General features: G+C 38.4%; 1 protein-coding gene across 6 annotated transcripts in view; it reads left to right on the top strand.

Moving 5' to 3' along the window:
* The first annotated feature begins 703 nt into the window (after positions 1 to 703).
* KIAA1841 (KIAA1841 ortholog) overlaps positions 704 to 20,091 on the top strand; it is a 53,439-nt gene continuing 34,051 nt past the window's right edge. The window contains exons 1-5 of one of the 6 annotated variants that reach the window (XM_035001483.1): positions 704 to 802; positions 5,172 to 5,330; positions 13,193 to 13,379; positions 14,181 to 14,274; positions 16,182 to 16,420. In XM_035001483.1, coding sequence (XP_034857374.1) covers positions 5,181 to 5,330; positions 13,193 to 13,379; positions 14,181 to 14,274; positions 16,182 to 16,420 — 670 coding nt within the window. In that variant the 5' untranslated portion in view covers positions 704 to 802; positions 5,172 to 5,180. Of the gene's footprint in view, positions 803 to 890; positions 1,268 to 5,171; positions 5,331 to 13,192; positions 13,380 to 13,402; positions 14,104 to 14,180; positions 14,275 to 16,181; positions 16,421 to 20,091 lie in introns of those variants that run through there. The other 5 variants (XM_035001482.1, XR_004678570.1, XM_035001484.1 and 2 more) reach the window with 5 other exon arrangements.

The raw sequence follows: 20,091 nt of genomic DNA, 5'->3' as shown, positions 1-20,091 counted from the left end.
TACTGGCCTTTCTAACATTGAGTTTTGGTTCTCAGAACAGATACATTGCAAGTGGAAATAAAAGTAATTGGCACGTAGTATTTACCATACAAGACTGAACCTTATATATCTTACTAGGTTCCCAGTGATAGTAATCACCACAATAACACACGTGCGGAACCTATTAATGTCAATGAAAACTGATTTTGTAACCCAGAGCTATTTTCATTTTTCAGGAGATGCTTCCTGATAAGGACAACGCCTCAACCAAGGTATTTTTGGTGTCCCTCAGATGATACAACGTTCCCATTCTACCTAACCTAAACAGGTATACTAAAGTGATCTACAGCGCCAACTATTTCATTCATTCTTTATCCGAGTTCTTTTCTCTCCCATGTGTCCATTTTTTCTGGATTCAGAGTTGGTCACTCAAGATCCGGCCGGGAGGATCTGGTTGCTAAGAGACAAGACGCTGGGAGGGTGGGGACGCTGCACTGCGACAAGCCTGGGAGTGAAAGCGAGAGGGGGAAGGGGAAGGCAAAGGCAAGGCGCAGCGGCCGCTAGCCTCAGCCGCTTGTCTGGCCACCCGTCCCAGTCCTGCAGGAGCTCGTTGCTCATTGGCTCCGCCGCTGCGGCGCTGGCCTGTGATTGGTGAGGCGGCGTGGGGAGCGGCGCTACCCTGCGAGCGGGTGGGGCGGTGTGTGTGGGGGCGCAGCGGCGGGGCTTGCGGGACGGGTCGCCGGAGCTTCATGGCGCGAGCGCTGGCTGTGCCGGCCGCTGCAGGTGACGGGGGCGCAGCGAGGGCCACGGCGGCCCTGGGCAGGTGAGCGAGACGCCGAGGGCCCTCGGGTGCCGGTGGGGGCGGGAAGTGCGGCAAGGGACGGTACGGCTGGCAGGCAGCGGCTTCCCGCCGCGGCCTCCTTCCCGGCCGGTGCGGGCCCGGGGTCCCGCCAGCCCAAACGCCCCCGAACGTCCCTGCGCGCAGCCTGCACTTCTCAGGCCCTGCCAGCCCCGGGTCCCCGCCGCCCGTCCCGCCCACGCACCAGCTGAGGGAACCCCGGCGTCTGCCCGCCAGGCCGCGCCCGGTGTCTCTGCCCGCATCCCCCCTCCGCCTCGCCCCGCTGCCCGGCGCCTTTGTCCGCTCCCCACCCGCTCCGCGCCTGGAGAGTTTCTGCCCCATGGGGGAGGCGGGGACACCACAGGCTGGGGAACCCTGAGGACCCCCCTCGAAGTGAGCCTCTGCGCCGAAGATTTTGCAGGGCTTTGATCTATTCGTCCTGGGCTTCAGGTGTGATTTTATTTTCTCCTTCACGGTGAAAGCCAACCGCCTCGATTCTCATTGTGGTCAGGAAGCCTGGGCCAAGGCTTCCCTCCTAGGATGACTATTTAATAATCTCCCACCCTCTGTTATGCCGAAGGCCTTTGACCTGTCATACCGGCCCCTTCGTTTCGCACCTTTTCCTCTACCGAAGGAAAAAACTCTGTCTACAAAAGCCTTTTTCTATTTGAAAAAAGAAAAAAAGTCATATGCCAGTCGTGGACTTCCCTTTGGTCTTAATTAATTAATTAGATTGGTTTTATTAATACATGTAAGTAAACCAAGGTTGTGGGAATGGGGTGGAGGTAGCACATGAGGGTTCTTAAAAAGCATGGTGCATTAAATAGAATTTTTATTTCTGGTAAATAACACGTTTCACCTTAAACATTAACATTAAAAAAATATTTTATCAGGAATGGGATTAGATTTAGTAGTAGTGTAATTTGAGCTTCAAATTTTTTCTTACTGCCACAGTTTTTGATGAGTCTACTTTTTTTCCGGAATGGAGTGCACTCTGACAGCTATTCCAAGGGAATTTATAGGAATATCATGTATATTATAAATGAGTATCACATTTGAAATATACATACACATTTTTAAGTATTTGATATGAACAATATTTTTGATTAGCTAGCAGGTGCCAGCATGTTGCAGGCCACAATAAATATTTTATTTATTTATTTATTATTTTTTAATATATATATATATTTTTTAAGATTTTATTTATTCATCAGAGAGAGAGAGACAGAGGCAGGCAGAGGGAGAAGCAGGCTTCTTGCTCAGTAAGGAGCCCGATGTGGGACTCGATCCCAGGACCCTGGGATCATGACCTGAGCCGAAGGCAGACGCTTAACGACTGAGCCACCCAGGTGTCCCTATTTTTTAATATTTTTAAAGGTTTTATTTATTTATTTGAGAGAGTGAGCGAGATAGCATGGGGGGGTGCAGAGGGAGAGGGAGAAGCAGACTCCCCATTGATTGGGGGAGCCCAGGGGGCATGATCCCGGATCCCGGGATCAAGACCTGAGCTGGAGGCAGACGCCTAACCGACTGAGCCAGCCAGGTGCCCCCACAATAAATATTTTAGAAATATTTTAGAAATTTTAAATGAATCTTTTTGGAATTGAAGGAAAAAAACAGCACCCTTGCCTGTTTTTTAGACTGTTTTCTACTGAGGTCCAAACAAATTGTAATAAAATACCCTAGTCCTAACATACATCTCAAATTGTGTGGTATGAAAAGTGATGATGTGCTGGGCATATAAGTGGAGAACAATAAACTTCTGTAAAATCTATTTTCTTTCTTTTCTTTTTTTTTTTTTTTCCGGCTCAAGTGGGACCAAGCCCTGAGCCACCTCCAATCGGAGGGCACCAGAACCGAGTAAAGCTGTGGGACACAGTCTTGGGTGCCCCAAGATGGGTTTTTAAATATTTTTCAGTTAGTTTTTGTTTGTATGTATGTATGTATGTATTTTTAAGATTTTATTTATTTATTTGACAGAGACACAGTGAGAGAGGGAACACAAGCAGGGGGAGTGGGAGAGGGAGAAGCAGGCTTCCCGCGGAGCAGGGAGCCCTTCGTGGGGCTCGATCCCAGGACCCTGGGATCACGACCTGAGCCGAAGGCAGACACTCAACGACTGAGCCACCCAGGTGCCCCTGTAAAATCTATTTTCAGCTGGGCTCAAGGAAGTGTTTTACAATTATTAAACTGCATTTTATTAAACTAAAATTAAATTGACCCTTGAAAATGTGAGGGTTAAGGGTACTGATCCCCCACAGTCAAAAATACTTGTATAACTTTCGACTCCCCAAAAACTTAAGTACTAATAGTCTACTCTTGACCACAAACCTTACTGATAATGTAAACAGTCTATTTTTTTTTTTAAGATTGTATTTATTTATTTGACAGAGACAGACACAGTGAGAGAGAGAACACAAGCAGGGGGAGTGGGAGAGGGAGAAACAGGCTTCCCATGGAGCAGGGAGCCCGATGTGGGGCTCCATTCCAGGACCCTGGGATCATGACCTGAGCCAAAGGCAGATGCTTAACGACTGAGCCACCCAGGCGCCCCACGTAAACAGTCTATTAACACATATTTTGTATATGTATTATATACTGTATTCTTATAATAAAGTAAGCTAGAGAGAAGAAAACATTACTAAGAAAACCATAAGGAAGATCAAATACATTTACAGTACTGTACCAAAAAAAGTCTGGGTATAAGTGGACTTGCACAGTTCAAACCTGTGCTGTTCAATGGCCAACTGTACACAGTAACAGCTATTGTGTCTTCTTCCTCTGACCCTCCATGGCTCCCCTCTGCTTTGGCTCTCAGTAAGTGATATTAAAGTTATCTGTTTGACTGCTAGTATCCCTCACCAGACCATAAATTCCTTGAGGATGGGGACCATGCCATATTTATTGACTCATCACATATCAGAACTACATCTATTTGGGATGCCATCTAGAGTCTTTTTTTTTTTTTTTAAGATTTTATTTATTTATTTAAGAGAGAGTGTGTGTATAAGTGGGCAGGGGGTAGAGGGAGAGGGAGAAGCAGACTCCCCGCTGAGCAGGAAGCTCCGTGCAGGGCTCAGTCCCAGGACCCCAAGATCATGACCTGAGCCAAGGGCAGATGCTTAACCGACTGAGCCACCCCGGCGCCCCTTATTTATGTATTTTAGAGAGAGTATGCATGGTGGTGGGGGGGAATAGGCCCAGAGGGAGAAGGAGAGAAGCAGACTCCTCACTGAGATCATGAACGGAGATGAAATCAAGAGTTGGACCCAACCAACTGAGCCACTCAGGCACCCCTAGAGCCTTTTTTTCTTGGTGATTCTATTGCCTGAACATCTTGGACACCCTTGGTAGCTGGATATGTTATTCAAGGGCTCCTGGATTGAACTAGAGGAGGATGTAGTGGCTGGGGAGCCAGGTAACAAAGCAAGAAGAGCCTCCACTGTGCAGGAGTGAGTGTGTGTGTGTGTGTGTGTGTGTGTGTAGGTGCTTTGGCTTTTTATATTTGAGTGGCAGGGTGTGTTTGGATGTGTAAGGGTTAAATCTTATTGGTCAATTGTCATGTTTTTTCTGAAGACAAGGAAAAAGAAAAGAACAATCCAAAAAAATTGCTTCAAACAAATAGAAATAATACTAATTATAATTGTTGATAGAATGTCCCACCATTTATAACTAATAATCACATGACTCAATGACAATGATTATGTTATCCTATAATGTCAGATTAACTTGTTTTTAAGTTTCATTTGTTTACATTAGTAAAAATTAAATATACTCAGCCTTCATTGTTTGTAGCATGGACATTCACTCACAGAAGAATAAAGCAAATATTGCATAGGACTAGAATGAAATTACAGTTCTTTTTAACCAGGTTTTTTTTTTGTTTTTGTTTTGTTTTGTTTTGTTTTAGTTAAACTCTACTGTCCATGAATTGCTAATCAAGGTTTAAATCAAGCACACTTAGGGATTTTTTTTTAAAAGGTATATTTTATTCAACCTTTCCCCCCAGTGTTTTATTATGAAAAATTTTAAACATATAGCAAAGTTAAAAAAAAATGTAGTGAACCCCTGTATACCCACCACTTACATTCTACCATTAATATTTCATTATACTTTTTTATCAGATAATTTATCCATCTGTCAATCCTATGTGTCTATCCATCCACCAATCCATATATTCAAATGCTATAGTATTTGAAGAGATTTGAGCTGCATATTCTATTTATTTTAGGTCAGTTTTATTTTTCCTTTATAGGTAGCATATAATTCTTAGGAATAAATTATAACTGATTTATAGTGTTCTAAAAACACTTGGATTTCAGATGTAAATATATCTATTTGTCTTTATTTCTAGTTCTAAAAGATGAGTCGTGGATATTCAGAGAACAACAATTTCTTGAACAATAACAACCAAATGGTATTGGACATGATCCTTTATCCATTAATTGGAATCCATCAGACCATCAACTGGGAAACTGTGGCAAGGCTTGTGCCTGGATTAACACCCAAAGAGGTAAATAACTGTCCCCCAGATTGCTCCTGGAAAAATCAGAAAATGATCAATTTAAAGAAACAGCTACTAAGAAAGGAAAAAAAATTCAGTTTTACATATTCATACGCATGAATTCTGAATGTGCATATGATATGATTTAACTAGATACAAACTACATAAATTATATATTAACCCATCTGGTATGTTTAAATTCAACTGTTTATATAACAACCGAAAATTCACTAATATCTAATTTTATTATTATTTTTTTTTTTTTAAGATTTTATTTACTTATTTGACAGAGACACAGTGAGAGAGGGAACACAAGCAGGGGGAGTGGGAGAGGGAGAAGCAGGCTTCCTGCCAAGCAGGGAGCCCAATGCGGGGCTCGATCCCAGGACCCTGGGATCATGACCTGAGCTGAAGGCAGACGCTTAATGACTGAGCCACCCAGGCGCCCCTAATAATATCTAATTTTAAGTAACAGAACTGATACTGTAAAATTATGGGTAGATAAAATTTTTGTAAATCAAATTATATGTTTGTTTTTAAGATTTTATTTATTTATTTGACAGAGACACAGCCAGAGAGGGAACACAAGCAGGGGGAGTGGGAGAAGGAGAAGCAGGCTCCCTGCTGAGCAGGGAGTCCGATGCAGGGCTCGATCCCAGGACTCTGGGATCATGACCTGAACTGAAGGCAGATGCTTAACAACTGAGCCACCCAGGCGCCCCTAATTAGAAAACTTTTTGAAAGTTGTAAAATCGCAACTTTGACAGCTCGCCAATACAAAACAGCATCAGGCTGCATGTGCAGCACTCACATCCACTGTGATGCAAATACATAGGCACAAACATTTGAAAACCTCATTACGTCTTTTATTTACTTATTTATTTATTTTTAAAATATTTTATTTATTTGTCAGAGAGAGAGAGGACAAGCAGGGAGAGTGGCAGGCAGAGGGAGAAGCAGGCTCCCTGCTGAGTAAGGAGCCCGAAGCAGGACTCGATCCCAGGACCCTGGGATCATGACCTGAGCCGAAGGCAGATGCTTAACCTACTGAGCCACCCCAGCATCCCTCTCATTAAGTCTTTTAATGTAGTCAAACTGACTGAGCCTCCCAGGCGCCCCCACCATCTTCTCTTGCAGCCAAGCAAACCAATACCCACAAGAAATTACTTGCCCTCATTTATGTTATAGGTCTTTGTGAAATGATGAGGGATCCTTTTTTTTTCACTACCTAATTTATACTTTTTCAAACCTTTTGGTTAAGTTTTGAAACTTAAGTTTTTTTAATTAATTAATTTATTTTTATTATGTTATGTTAGTCACCATACAGTATATCATTAGTTTTTGATGTAGTGTTCCATGATTCATTGTTTGTGTATAACACTCAGTGCTCCATGCAATACATGCCCTCCTTAATACTTGTCACTGGGTTAACCCATTCTCCCACCCCCCTCCCCTCTAAGACCCTCAGTTTGTTTCCCAGAGTCCATAGTCTCTCATGGTTTGTCTCCCCCTCTGATTCCCCCCTTCATTTTTCCCTTCCTTCTCCTAATGTCCTCTATGCTATTCCTTATGTTCCACAAATAAGTGAAACCATATGATAATCGACTTTCTCTGCTTGACTTATTTCACTTAGCATAATCTCCTCCAGTCCCATCCATGTTGCTGCAAAAGTTGGGTATTCATCCTTTCTGATTGCTGAGTAATATTCCATTGTATATGTGGACCACATCTTTATCCATTCATCTGTTGAAGGGCATGAAACTTGTTAGGTTTTAAAATGGGGCAAACCTGTTAATTCAACTACTGTTCTGACTTTTTATTGTGAATATCTTCAAACATCTAGAAAAGTTGAAAGAATAGTACTACCACCCCTATATCCTTTTATAGATGCCCTATTTGCTTCATTTCTTTATGAAATTTTTTTTTGTGATACTTAAAAGTGTCAGACACCATGACACTTTACCCCATAGACTGCATCATACATCTCCTTAAAATAAGGACATTATTTCATAACCACAGTACCATGGTTTAACCCAAGAAATTAACAGTAACTCTGTCATATCATCTGATATTCACTGTGTATCCAAATTAACCCAATTGTTGAATTATTTTTTTAACTAAAATATAACTAAATGTGAATCAGATTATTATTATTATTTTTTTAAAGATTTTATTTATTTATTTGAGAGAGAGAGAATACATGAGAGGGGATAGGGTCAGAGGACGAAGCAGACTCCCTGCCGAGCAGGGAGCCCGATGCGGGACTCGATCCAGGGACTCCAGGATCACGACCTGAGCCGAAGGCAGTCGCTTAACCAACTGAGCCACCCAGGCGCCCCTGAATCAGATTATTTTTAAGTAGTGTTAATTTTTAAATAATTCTTTAAAGTTTATTTATTTGAGAGAGAGAGAGAGAGCACATGTATGAGCACACAAGAAGGGACAGAGGGAAAGTCTCAAGCAGACTCCCTGCTGAGTGTGGAGCCACTGCAATGCAGGCCTCAAGCTCACGACCCTGAGATCTTGACCTGAGCTGAAAACAAGAGTCAGATGCTTAACCGACTGAGCCACCCAGGCACCCCTAAATAATTTTTTATTACTAAACAAAACATGTCCTTAAAGAACACACACACAAAGGAAATAAGTGAAAAATCAGAATAAGCCTGACCTGATCTAAAGTAAGTTGTTAACACCTTGTATATATCCTTCCAGATACTTTTCTTTTCTTTTTTTTTTAAGATTTTATTTATTTATTTGTCAGAGAGAGAGAGCACAAGCAGATGGAGCTGCAGGCAGAGGGAGAAGCAGGCTCCCTGGTGAGTAAGAAGCCCCATGTGGGACTCGATCCCAGGACCCTGGGATCATGACCTAAGCTGAAGGCAGACGCTTAACCGACTGAGCCACTTTGGCTTAACCAACTGAGCCATCCAGGCGTCCCCAGATACTTTTCTATACATACAAGAATTGTTAAGATGGACATACAGCAAATGTACATATTATAGACATCTTTATGTGTCAGTTAATAGACCTGCAACATTTGAGCTATGAGCTATATCATAATTTATTAAACCAGTCCCTTTTGTTGGATATGTAAGCTATTATTTCCAACTTCTGGCTACTACAAATACCACTGTTAAAATATCTTATTCTTCTAAAAAGAAACCAAACTTATTCTTCTTTCCTTAGGGGATAATGCATCTTTAAGGCTTTTGTTACATATTGCCAACCAGAAGGGCCATCAATGTTATATTCCAGTCAACATGGCTGAGTCTTGATCCCTGTACTTTTTATATCACATATTATTTGTGTGTGTGTCAAGTCTCATTTATATATATTTTTAATACGTGTTATCTCATTGCAGTTTTAATTTACTTTAAATCCTAAAGAGGTTGAACATTTTATATTTTATTGTACCATGTCCTTTTTCTATTTGTGAATTTGTTTTGGTACTAGTTTTTTTTAAAAGATTTTATTGATTTATTTGAGATAGAGCAGAGCGAGAGAGAGAGAGAGAGAGAGCGCGCATGAGCAGGGGGGAGGGGCAGAGGGAGAAGCTGACTCTTGGCTGAGCAGGGAGCCCAACACGGGGCTCGATCCCTGAAGTCAGGGATCATGACCTGAGCCAAAAGGTAGACAGTTAACTGAATGAGCCACCCAGGTACCCCAATGTTTTGTTACTAGTTTTAAATAGTGGTTTTCCATATATTAAATATATTAACCCTTGATCTAGCTTTTATCAGTTTTTTCAGCCTATTAAGTTATTAATGATAGTCTCTTATATATAAATGTTTAAAAGTTTAAAATGTTTAATGTAAAATCTATGAATCTTTTATTTTGAAATCTGCCTTTTTTATCCTGTTTAGAAAATCCTTCTTACCTGAAGGCTATGTATAATATGTAGTCACCTACATTTTCCTGACTACTTTTATTTTCTACATTTAAATCTTAACTCCACCTGGAGTTTATTTTAGTTTTAACTTTTTTCCCAATGACTAGTTAATTGTCTCAACATTTATTGAATATTTCATTCTTTTTTTTCTTTTCAAATTTTTTATTCAAATTCTAGTTAGTTAACATAGTGCAATATTGGTTTCAGGAGTAGAATTCAGTGATTCATCACTTACATACAATACCCAGTGCTCATCATAACAAGTGCCATCCTTAATACCCATCACCCATTTAACCCATCCCCCATCCCTTCCCTACATCAAACCTCATTTTTTTCTATATCTTTAAGAGTCTCTTATGGTTTGTTTTCCTCTCTTCTTTTTTGATCCCTCCCATATGTTCATCTGTTTTGTTTCCTTTTTTTTTTTTAAGATTTATTATTATTATTTATTTTTTTTTTTTAAAGATTTTATTTATTTATTCATGAGAGACAGAGAGAGAGAGAGAGAGAGGCAGAGGGAGAAGCAGGCTCCCAAGGAGCAGGGAGCCCGATGTGGGACTCGATCCCAGGACCCTGGGATCATGACCTGAGCCGAAGGCAGACGCTCAACCATCTGAGCCACCCAGGCGCCCTAAGATTTATTATTTATTTTAGAGAGGGAGCGCTTGCAAGGAGCAGAGAGTGGGGAGGAACAGAGGGAGAGGAAGAGGGAGAAAAGCAGACACCCCACTGAGCAGGGGCTGCTCGATCCCACAACTGTGAGATCATGACCTGAGCCAAAATCAAGAGTTGAATGCTTAACTGACTGAGCCACCCAGGCGCCCCCATCTGGTTTGTTTCTTAAATTCCACATATGAGTGAAATCATAAGCTATTTATCTTTAACTGATTTATTTCGCTTAGCACAATACTCTCTAGCTTCATTCACATTGTTGCAGATAGCAAGATTTCATTCTTTTTATGGCTGAGTAATATTCCATTGTGTGTGTGTGTGTGTGTGTGTGTGTGTATATACACCACATCTTTATCCATTCATCAGTTGATAGACATTTGGGCTCTTTCCATAGTTTGGAAAATAATTTCATTCTTTATTACTGGTTTGAAATTCAAATCTTTTTCTACATTTACTGTTCTGATCTGTTGATCTCTTTATTTAATCCTGTTGATAGTTTTATGTTCAGTTATTTTCAATATTGCTTTAATGTCTGGTAGACAAAAATCTTGTGTGTGTTTTTTTAAGCTTTTTGAATGTTCTCTCAATCTCCTGGATTATCATTTTTTTCCATTTTGACAATGATGTGTTGGTATTTTGAAAGTGGAAAAAGGACAGATTAAGAGTTTTCATGTATTTAACTTAGCTGAAATAATGTATCTAATTTTTCCAAAGAGACTATTTTTACATTCCCACCAGAAATATCAGACGGTTCCAGTTTCTTCACATCCTTGTCAACACTTTTATTATCTGTCTTTTTGATTATAGCCTCCCTGATGGGTATGAAGTAGTAATTCATTATGATTTTGATTTACGTTTTCCTGATGGCTAATGATGTTCATTATCTTGGCATGTGCTTATTGGCCATTTATAGATCTTCTCTGGAGGAATGTCTATTTAGATCCTTTACCCATTTTTAAATTGGGTTGGCTTTTTTTTCCCAAAACTTTTTTAACATTTTATTTTTAGATAGTCTCTACACCCAACCATGGGGCTTGAACTCACAATCCTGAGATCAAGAGTCACATGCTCCACCAACTGAGCCAGCCAGGCACCCCTTGTCTTTTTATTATTGAGTAATAAGAGTTCTTAATATATTCTAGATGCAAATCCTTTGTCAGATATATGACTTGCAAATATTTTCTCCTATTGTGTGTGTTGTCTTTTCATTTTCTTGATGGTGTCCTTTGAAGCACAGAGTTGTAAATTTTGAGGAGGTGTGGTTTATCTAATTTTTCTTTGTTGCTTGTGCTTTTAATGTCATAGCTAAGAAACTATCACCTAATCCAAGGTTATTTTCTCCTAAGAGTTTTATAGTGTTAGCTCTTATATTTAGTCTTCAATCTATTTTGAGCTAATTTTTCTATGTGTTTTAGGTAAAGGGTCCAGCTTCATTCTTTTACATATAGATATCATGTAATTTTTGTTTAAACACAAAGGACATTTTTTTAAAAGATTTTATTTATTTATTTGACAGAGAGAGAGACAGCTAGAGAGGGAACACAAGCAGGGGGAGTGGGAGAGGGAGAAGCAGACTTCCCTCTGAGCAGGGAGCCCGATGTGGGGCTCGATCCCAGGACCCTGGGATCATGACCTGAGCTGAAGGCAGACGCTTAATGACTGAGCCACCCAGGTGCCCCCACAAAGAACATTTTTTTAAAAGATTTTATTTATTTGTCAGAGAGAGAGAGCACAAGCAGGGGGAGTGCAGGCAGAGGGAGAAGCAGGCTCCCTGCTAAGTGAGAAGGCTGATGTGGGACTCGATCCCAGGACCCTGGGATCATGACCTGAGCTGAAGGCAGAAGCTTAACTTACTGAGCCACCCATGCGTCCCAAGCACAAAGAACATTTAACAATATGATTTAAATTATTTATAGTTCACTTCTTTGTTTAAGCAATCACATATTTCAAAATTCATAATCTTCATTTTTTAAATATTAGAAATTGCTGTAAAGCTTGTTAGATAAATCTACACTCATTTTCCAATATAGCTATACACTTTACTTAAAATATATCAAAGGAACCTGTGTTTTAAAAGCCTACCTAGGGCGCCTGGGTGGCTCAGTTGGTTAAGCGACTGCCTTTGGCTCAGGTCATGATTCTGGAGTCCCTGGATCGAGTCCCGCATCGGGCTCCCTGCCAAGCAGGGAGTCTGCTTCTCCCTCTGACCCTCCCCCCTCTCATGTGCTCTCTCTCATTCTCTCTCTCTCAAATAAATAAATAAAATCTTAAAAAAAAAAAAAAGCCTACCTATCACTTTACTGTTACAAAAAATAAATTCATTTTGAAGGAAAAACGGATTCAATAAAACCATTTATGTTTTTTATCTTTGTCAACTGATAATAAATACAAACCACAGGGAAATATGGTAGACAAAGGCATTTTTCATTTTCCTATAACAGCATAAACATATTATGCCATTGGGTTAAAGCATATTTTAAAAAGTTCTATGGGCGGGCGCCTGGGTGGCTCAGTTGGTTAAGCGACTGCCTTCAGCTCGGGTCATGATCCTGGAGTCCCTGGATCGGGTCCCGCATTGGGCTCCCTGCTCTGCGGGGAGTCTGCTTCTCCCTCTGACCCTCCCCCCTCTCGTGCTCTCTCTCATTCTCTCTCTCTCAAATAAATAAATAAAATCTTTAAAAAAAAAAAAAGAATTAGATGCTTAACCAACTGTGCCACCCTGGAGCCCATAGAACTTTTTATTTATTTATTTTTTTTAAAGATTTTTTTTAAAGAATGAGAGAGAGCACATGAGAGGGGGGAGGGTCAGAGGGAGAAGCAGACTCCCCACAGAGCAGGGAGCCCGATGTGGGACCCGATCCAGGGACTCCAGGATCATGACCTGAGCTAAAGGCAGTCGCTTAACCAACTGAGCCACCCAGGCGCCCTAAGCATCTAATTCTTGGTTTTGGTTTAGATAATGATCTCAGGATCATGAGATCTGGCTTTGCAGGGCTGCTTAAGATCTCTCTCTCCTCCCTCTGCTCCTCATCTCCGCCCCCCACCACTACCCCCACCCCCTGCTTGCACACATGCACATATACTCTCTTTCTCTCAAAAGAAAAAGTTCTACCCTGAATTTTAAAAAAGACAAAATGTCAGAAGCTTTTGTATATTGAAATGTGTGCTAATTTTCTAGGTACTACCCAGCAGATTAGAATTCACTTGTAAAAAATGATTATAGAAAAATATCACCAAATAGAAGGCAAGAAAATAATCTTATTTTTTAATTAAGAAAGACCTGCATTTCCTTCTTTTTATGTCATTACAGTGTGCAAAAAGGTTTGATGAACTGAAGAGCAGTGGAAGTTCCCCTGTTGACAACCAGTATAGTCCTCTAATGGCTGCTGGAGAGAGTCCTGTGGAAACTTTAGCCACGTATATCAAATCCTCCCTTCTTGACATGCAAGGAGAATTTCAGGAGACTCTGGTTGGTCAAGATGCAATTTCCAAAGCAAGTAAGGCTTGAAAACAAAATGCAGTACTTGTCCTTATGACAATTTGCAAAATATGCTGTTCAATCAACTTTTCTTTATGTATTTAAAGGCTAATATAAACATTGCTAGGAAATCTATTAGGATTTGTATCTTCCTGATTTTTAGAAATGTGTCTTTGCTATATTTGAAAAATGTTTTAATGTTAATATACAGGTCAAACACTATCACCAAAAAAAGCTTTTTATTATATTAAAATTTACTGCTCCAGTCTGTTAGCCTGATTGTTATAAATTTAAAAAGATTTGACCTACAATTTCTACTTATTTTTTTTTACTGAGAAAATGTTGCTTATTCCTCATATTATCTACCTTTTATGTAGTCAACATTAGCTTCAAATGACGCAGTGGCAGGATAGAAAAGATGTTTTCTGCAGTTGGAAATAATAACTGATTGTAGAAATCCTGAGTGTAGTGAATGATTTAAATCTCAGCAGCAGCAGTCAGAATACTGATATAAAAATTTACTTCAGAAAGAGAGGACTATATTGTTGGCTTTTGAACACTTGACCCCTGTCTATTCACACCACATCATTTTTTAAATCTTCAGTGTAATGTTAGCAATGTGTGATCCTTTTTTTTCTACTGTTTCTTCCATATACGTTTAGAAATATTAAGGGAAATGGCACCTAACAGAGTACCATCTTTAACTAGCCTTGGAAACCATGCATTTACAGTATAACCATTCAGTAAGTAAAAACCCGTTCTCAGCTAGAAACGCTAACCTCCCCCTTTGTTTTTGTATGTGTTTGTTTCTGTATTTAAGGAAGACATAGTATAGCTTCCACAAGGAATTGTTCTTCAGAAAGTGAAAATTGTACTACTCGTAATGGTGGAGAAAAGACTGAAGAATCTGAAGGGTAGGAGGCTGGTTCTTTGCTAGATAAGATTTAATATGAATATCAACTTTAAGTGATAAAATATATGATTGGTGATTGTATATATCAGTTACCATAATTTAGGAATTTCACATTACACAATTGTTCAAATTGTTCGGATAAAGGGTAGTTCATTGAACTATAACAATTGCTTGATGGCTAAACATACGGCTTATTCATTTTATAATTAAATTGGGTTACAGTTTTCCATTTAAAAATTCAGTTTCATATTTGTAAATATTAGGAATAACCTCTAATATAAAACTTTGAAAAGCATATTTTAAAACCCAAAGAAAAATCCCTTCCATTAGTTCTCCAATTTTATGAAACTAGATGTGTATTTTGGAAACAGTCTCATTATAGAAACATTTAAGAATTAGAATACACCTTTCAGTATATTGCAAGTTTTGATTGTTTTGTATATTTTACATACAGTAGATTAGACATATTTTAAGTATTCACCTTGATGAGTTTTAACAAATGGGTACACCATGTAAGCATCACTCAAATGAAGATATAGAATATTTTCATATCTGAAAGTTCCTTTCTGTATTTTCAGTTCTCATAGTTTCTTTTCTAACAGTTTTATTCATATATAATTCATATACCATAAAATTTACCCTTTTGAAAAAAGTTCTGGAGATGGATGGTGGTGATGATTGTACAACGTGTACTTAATGCCATTGAACTGTACACTTACAAGGGCTAATATGACAGATTTTATGTTATGTGTATTTTACCACAGTAAGAAAAATTCACCCTTTTGAAGTGTATAGTTCAGTGATTTTTAATTTATTCACATAGATTTTTAACCGATAGTTTTGTTTGTGTAGCACAAAAATTTATCAGATAATTTTTTACTGGAATTATCTAGTATTTCAAAAGCCACAGAAACATTATGCTTCATTATACCAGCCATTACCTGTTTATATTTTGACCGTAATTTCTTTGGAAGAACAATTTGCGAAGTTATTTAAATTCCTTTGACTTTGACAAGAATGTTGGTTAATAATCCTTTTTCTGGTAGCCCAGTTTTGTTTCAATTGTAATTTTATTAGAAAGTTATGGAGTTCCTTTGAACACATTAAATTCATATTCTATTTATTCTCTTTTGTAATGATGTGAGGGTAGTTGTGGATCCCACTGATACTGCTTTTTGAGGTGATATAATTTTCAAGGGAAAGTAAATTCAAGGAGTATATAATTTTGAAGCAGTCGTTCTGATTGATTATCTAAACTTATTCTTAAATTATTTTTTAAATATGCTAATAAGCACGTTGTAGTCTTAAGAATCCTTTAACTACATTTACTAATTTATATTTGATGAATGCCTAGAAACAAACTTTCTTGCTGTTAAAAATAACTAAGTAGCCATGCTAGTTTTTTGATTCTTCAATGAATGATTTTAACTGTTTTTCCTATTTATTAAAAGTAAGAAAATTTTAGTATTTAATCTTTACTCATCATACCCATAACCATATAAAAGTGCCATTTTATGTTCTTTGTCAGAATTAGAATGTATTATTTAATTTTTCTTTGTGAATTGGTATTTTTTAAAATTTTGTTAACTTATAAGTGGAAAAATAAACTTTAAACCGTGTAAATTAGAGTCCTATAATAAAAATATTTTTGTTTTTCTAAGCTCTAAAGTTATTAGGCTTAATAATCTTAAGGTCAATAGCTTAACTAAAATTAGTCAAAATCTAAGATATAGATCAGATTAGCAAGACACTTAAATGAAAAATTCTGAATGTCAAACCCTATAAAATTGATTTATGGTCAAAACTTCTAAAAATGTCTTATTCTCGTACTTCCAATAAATGTCAGTATTCTTAGCTCCTCTTCTAGAACTCTAATAATTTCATTTCTGTGTAACATTTTTTATGAAGGCCAAACATGGTGATCCATGTATGTGATGAAGCAAAAAACTTGAAAGAAGATTTTATTTGCCCACGAGATCTTTTGATATCAGAAATGAAGTACTTTGCTGAATATTTATCTATGGATGCCCAGCGCTGGGAAGAGGTGGACATTTCAGTTCATTGTGACGTTCACATTTTCAACTGGTTGATAAAATATGTTAAAAGGAACACTAAGGAGAATAAAGATCGTGAGATGCCCACTTTAGGTAAAAAATCTATTGCTTATTTTGTAGTAAAATTTATGTGTCACCTGGTAGTTGCTTCTGGCCAAACATGCAATGTGGAAAATCATTTGGACATTAGTATTTGTGCTCAGATTAGTAACCACCTTTTAGGAAACTGATACCTCATCCTTTTTTAGTAGATTACAGTGAATGTATGGCAAGTGGACAGGTCTCTAGATCAGCAGTTCTCACTGTATGGTACATGGACCTCTGGAATCCTAGAGATCTTTTAGAGAATTCACAGGGTCAAGACAATTTGTATTATAGTACTAAACTGTTTCTGTCTTTTTCTCTGTGTTGACATTTATTCAGATGGTACAGAAGTAATAGAGGAGAGGGGCGCCTGTGTGGCTCAGATGGTTAAGCGTCTGCCTTCGGCTCAGGTCATGATCTCAGGGTCCTGGGATCGAGTCCCATGGCAGGCTCCTTGCTCAGCGGGAAGCCTGCTTCTTCCTCTCCCTCTACTGCTCCCCCTGCTTGTACTCTGTCACTCTCTCTGTTGAATAAGTAAATAAAATCTTTAAAAAAAAAAAAAAAGTAATAGAGGAGAAAACTCTGGGAGCTTTAGCACACATCAGAGCAGGGGCACTAAACTGTACTAGTAGTCACCATATTCCTCAATACCACGTACTCACAGTTAAAAAGGAAAAAAAATTCACTCTCACTTTAAGAATGTCCTTGATGAAACACTGAAAATTATTAATTTTATTAACTCTTGACCCTTGAGTATGCATCTTTTTCATGTTCTGTGTGATGACAGCGGGAGGTGCACTCCTGCTGCACACCGAAGTGTGATGGTCATCTGGAGGAAAAGCACTTGTGCAGTTGTTTGAGTTGCAAACTAAACTACCTGCTTTTTAAAAAAGAAAACCATTTTTCCTTGAAAGAATGATAGGTAAATTATGGTTATTCAGATTTAGGCATTTGGCCAATATTTTCTTGAAAATGAATTAAGGGAGTTGATCAACTAAAGGGAAACAACTGACAGTATCCATTGTCAATAATAAAATTCAGGGTTTCAAATGAGAATTGGAGTGTGGAAAACTTTATCTGCTTCCATGTGCTTGACAGCTTCTCCATATTTAAAGACTTTTTTTTTTTTTAAGATTTTATTTATTTATTTGACAGAGAGATACACAGTGAGAGAGGGAACACAAGCAGGGGGAGTGGGAGAGGGAGAAGCAGGCTTCCCACGGAGCAGGGACCCTGATGCGGGGCTCAATCCCAGGACCCTGGGATCATGACCTGAGCCGAAGGCAGACGCTTAACTGACTGAACCACCCAGGCGCCCCTATTTAAAGACTTTTTTTTTTTTTTTAAGATTTTATTTATTTATTTGACGGAGGGAGGCACAGCGAGAGAGGGAACACAAGCAGGGGGAGTGGGAGAGGGAGAAGCAGGCTTCCCGCAGAGCACGGAGCCCGATGTGGGGCTTGATCCCAGGACGCTGGGATCATGACCTGAGCCGAAGGCAGGCGCTTTATGACTGAGCCACCCAGGCGCTCCTTAAAGACTTTTCTGATGAGGCTGGTGGTAATACTAACAAGTGTGATTTTTATATATTAATATATATATATATTATACAATGAAATGTTGCAACATTTGGAAGGTCCACATAACTCAGTGAACCAATAGTTTCCAAATGACCAATGCGTGTTGTTAAAATCATGCATGGGTTAAAGATCCACTCAAAGTGTAAGATAAATCATTTGACTTTGAGATAACAGAACAGGAGAAGTTCATTGATATGACTTCAGATTCCATTGCAACTAACCTTTAAAAGAAACTACCAGTTGTTGAGTTTTGATGTAACATCAGAGAAGACTACCCACAAATTGAATGTAGAAACAGATAGAATCCAGCTGCCTTCTATTAAGTCAGACATGGAAGAAATTTGCAGAAAATGTCAGTGTTACTCTTCTTGCTAATTTGTATTTTGGAAAATATAGTTATTTTTCATAAAATATGTTACTATGTAATGAGTTTATTATTCTTTTAAAAGGAATTAAGAAATATTTTAAATTTTTCCGTGTTTTAATTTATGATATGGTCAGTACTGATAGATATAAACCATCTAAACAAAAAAGAGGTCTTAAGATCAAAAGTTTGGAACCAGTGTTCTAGATGAAAGGAAGAATAATTACTAAGTAATCTTTAGTTGGGTATGGACTTGTATAGGAAATCACACTTGTGGTTTAATAAAGTCTTTCTGTGTACTAGAGTTTGCTATTTATAGCAGTACCAAAATATTTTTTTAATCTTGTTAGTAAATAAATCTATAGTGACAATATAAAAATTTTCTGAAGAAATTTATAATTTATTACATTTTAGTGACCAAATTAATGGAAAAAAGGTTCTAGTGGCTCTTAAATAAAAATTACAAGATTGCCAAATAAAGATTTTCAGCCAGAGTCGAGATTCCAGATCACCCAGATATGATATGTATATGTAAAATAAAAAATCAAATTATGCAGACAGAAAAAAATATTGTTTGATCCAGCATATTTATACGTATAGTAAAGATAAAAGAAGTGGAGCAAAACCAGTCACTCCGCAATCAGTAGCTACAAACATAGACTTTTATAATAGCAATCTTTAGGGGCACCTGGGTGGCTCAGTTGGTTAAACATCTGACTCTTGATTTCAGCTCAGGTCATGACCTCGGGGTTGTGAGATTGAGTCCCACGTTGGGCTCCGCACTCAGGGAGGAGTCTGAGATTTTCTCTCACCCTCTGCCCCTCCCCCTACTTGCGTGTGCATACGTGTGCTTGGTAAATAAATAAATACATAAATAAGTAAAAATATTTTTAAAAATAAATAAACAATAGCAATCTTTATTCTAACCGGGAAAACCACCAAAATGCTTAATCAGATCTCTAATAATTCAGACAATGGGTCTTAGCTGGAATGGGCTATATTACACTTCCCCGAGAGAATTTTCACTAGCTCCCTCCTCCCTTCAAAATTGCTATTTGAGAGCCTTTAACCTGGAAGTAATTTTTTTTTTTAAAGATTTTATTTATTTATTTATTTGACAGAGAGAGCGAGAGAGCACAAGCAGGGAGAACAGTAGAGGGAGAGGGAGAAGCAGGCTCCCCGCCAAGCAGGGAGCCCGATGTGGGGCTCGATCCCAGGACCCTGAGATTATGACCTGAGCTGAAGGCAGAGGCTTAACCATCTGAGCCACCCAGGCGCCCCTACCTGGAAGTAATAAAGATTAGGGTTACTTATTTTAATCGCTGTCTGCATAGTCCTTTATTTAGAAGGATTGTCTTAGTACTATAATGCTAAAAATCATAGTTTTTTTTTTTCCTTTCTTAAATATACCTCATAGGAGATGACTTAGGTTTACCAAAATAATAGTGTTAGCTGGCATTCTCCTTTCCTTGGTTATGTCTCTCAAGGCCCACCTCAGCCTGCCTTTAGGAAGTAACTTAGCACTTCTGCAATAGTAAATTTCATATTATCTCTCAGAATCTTTTAATTAAATATTTGTTTGTAACAAGTATTGTACTGCTTTTGAAATAACTTCACTAATAACAAGTGCTTTCATTAATTGTTTAGAAGATTTTCTCACGATTATTTTTTTATGTGATGAATTATAGTCTCAATTTTAATTATTTCTGATTTAGTTAAGGAGAAAAGTTTGCATG

Source organism: Mirounga leonina, unplaced genomic scaffold, assembly GCF_011800145.1.
Source record: "Mirounga leonina isolate KUSES-001 unplaced genomic scaffold, KU_Mleo_1.0 Mir_125, whole genome shotgun sequence".
Classification (NCBI taxonomy): Eukaryota; Metazoa; Chordata; class Mammalia; order Carnivora; family Phocidae; genus Mirounga; species Mirounga leonina.
Note: the sequence above shows the minus strand (reverse complement) of the source record. Positions and strands in the feature narration are given on the sequence as shown.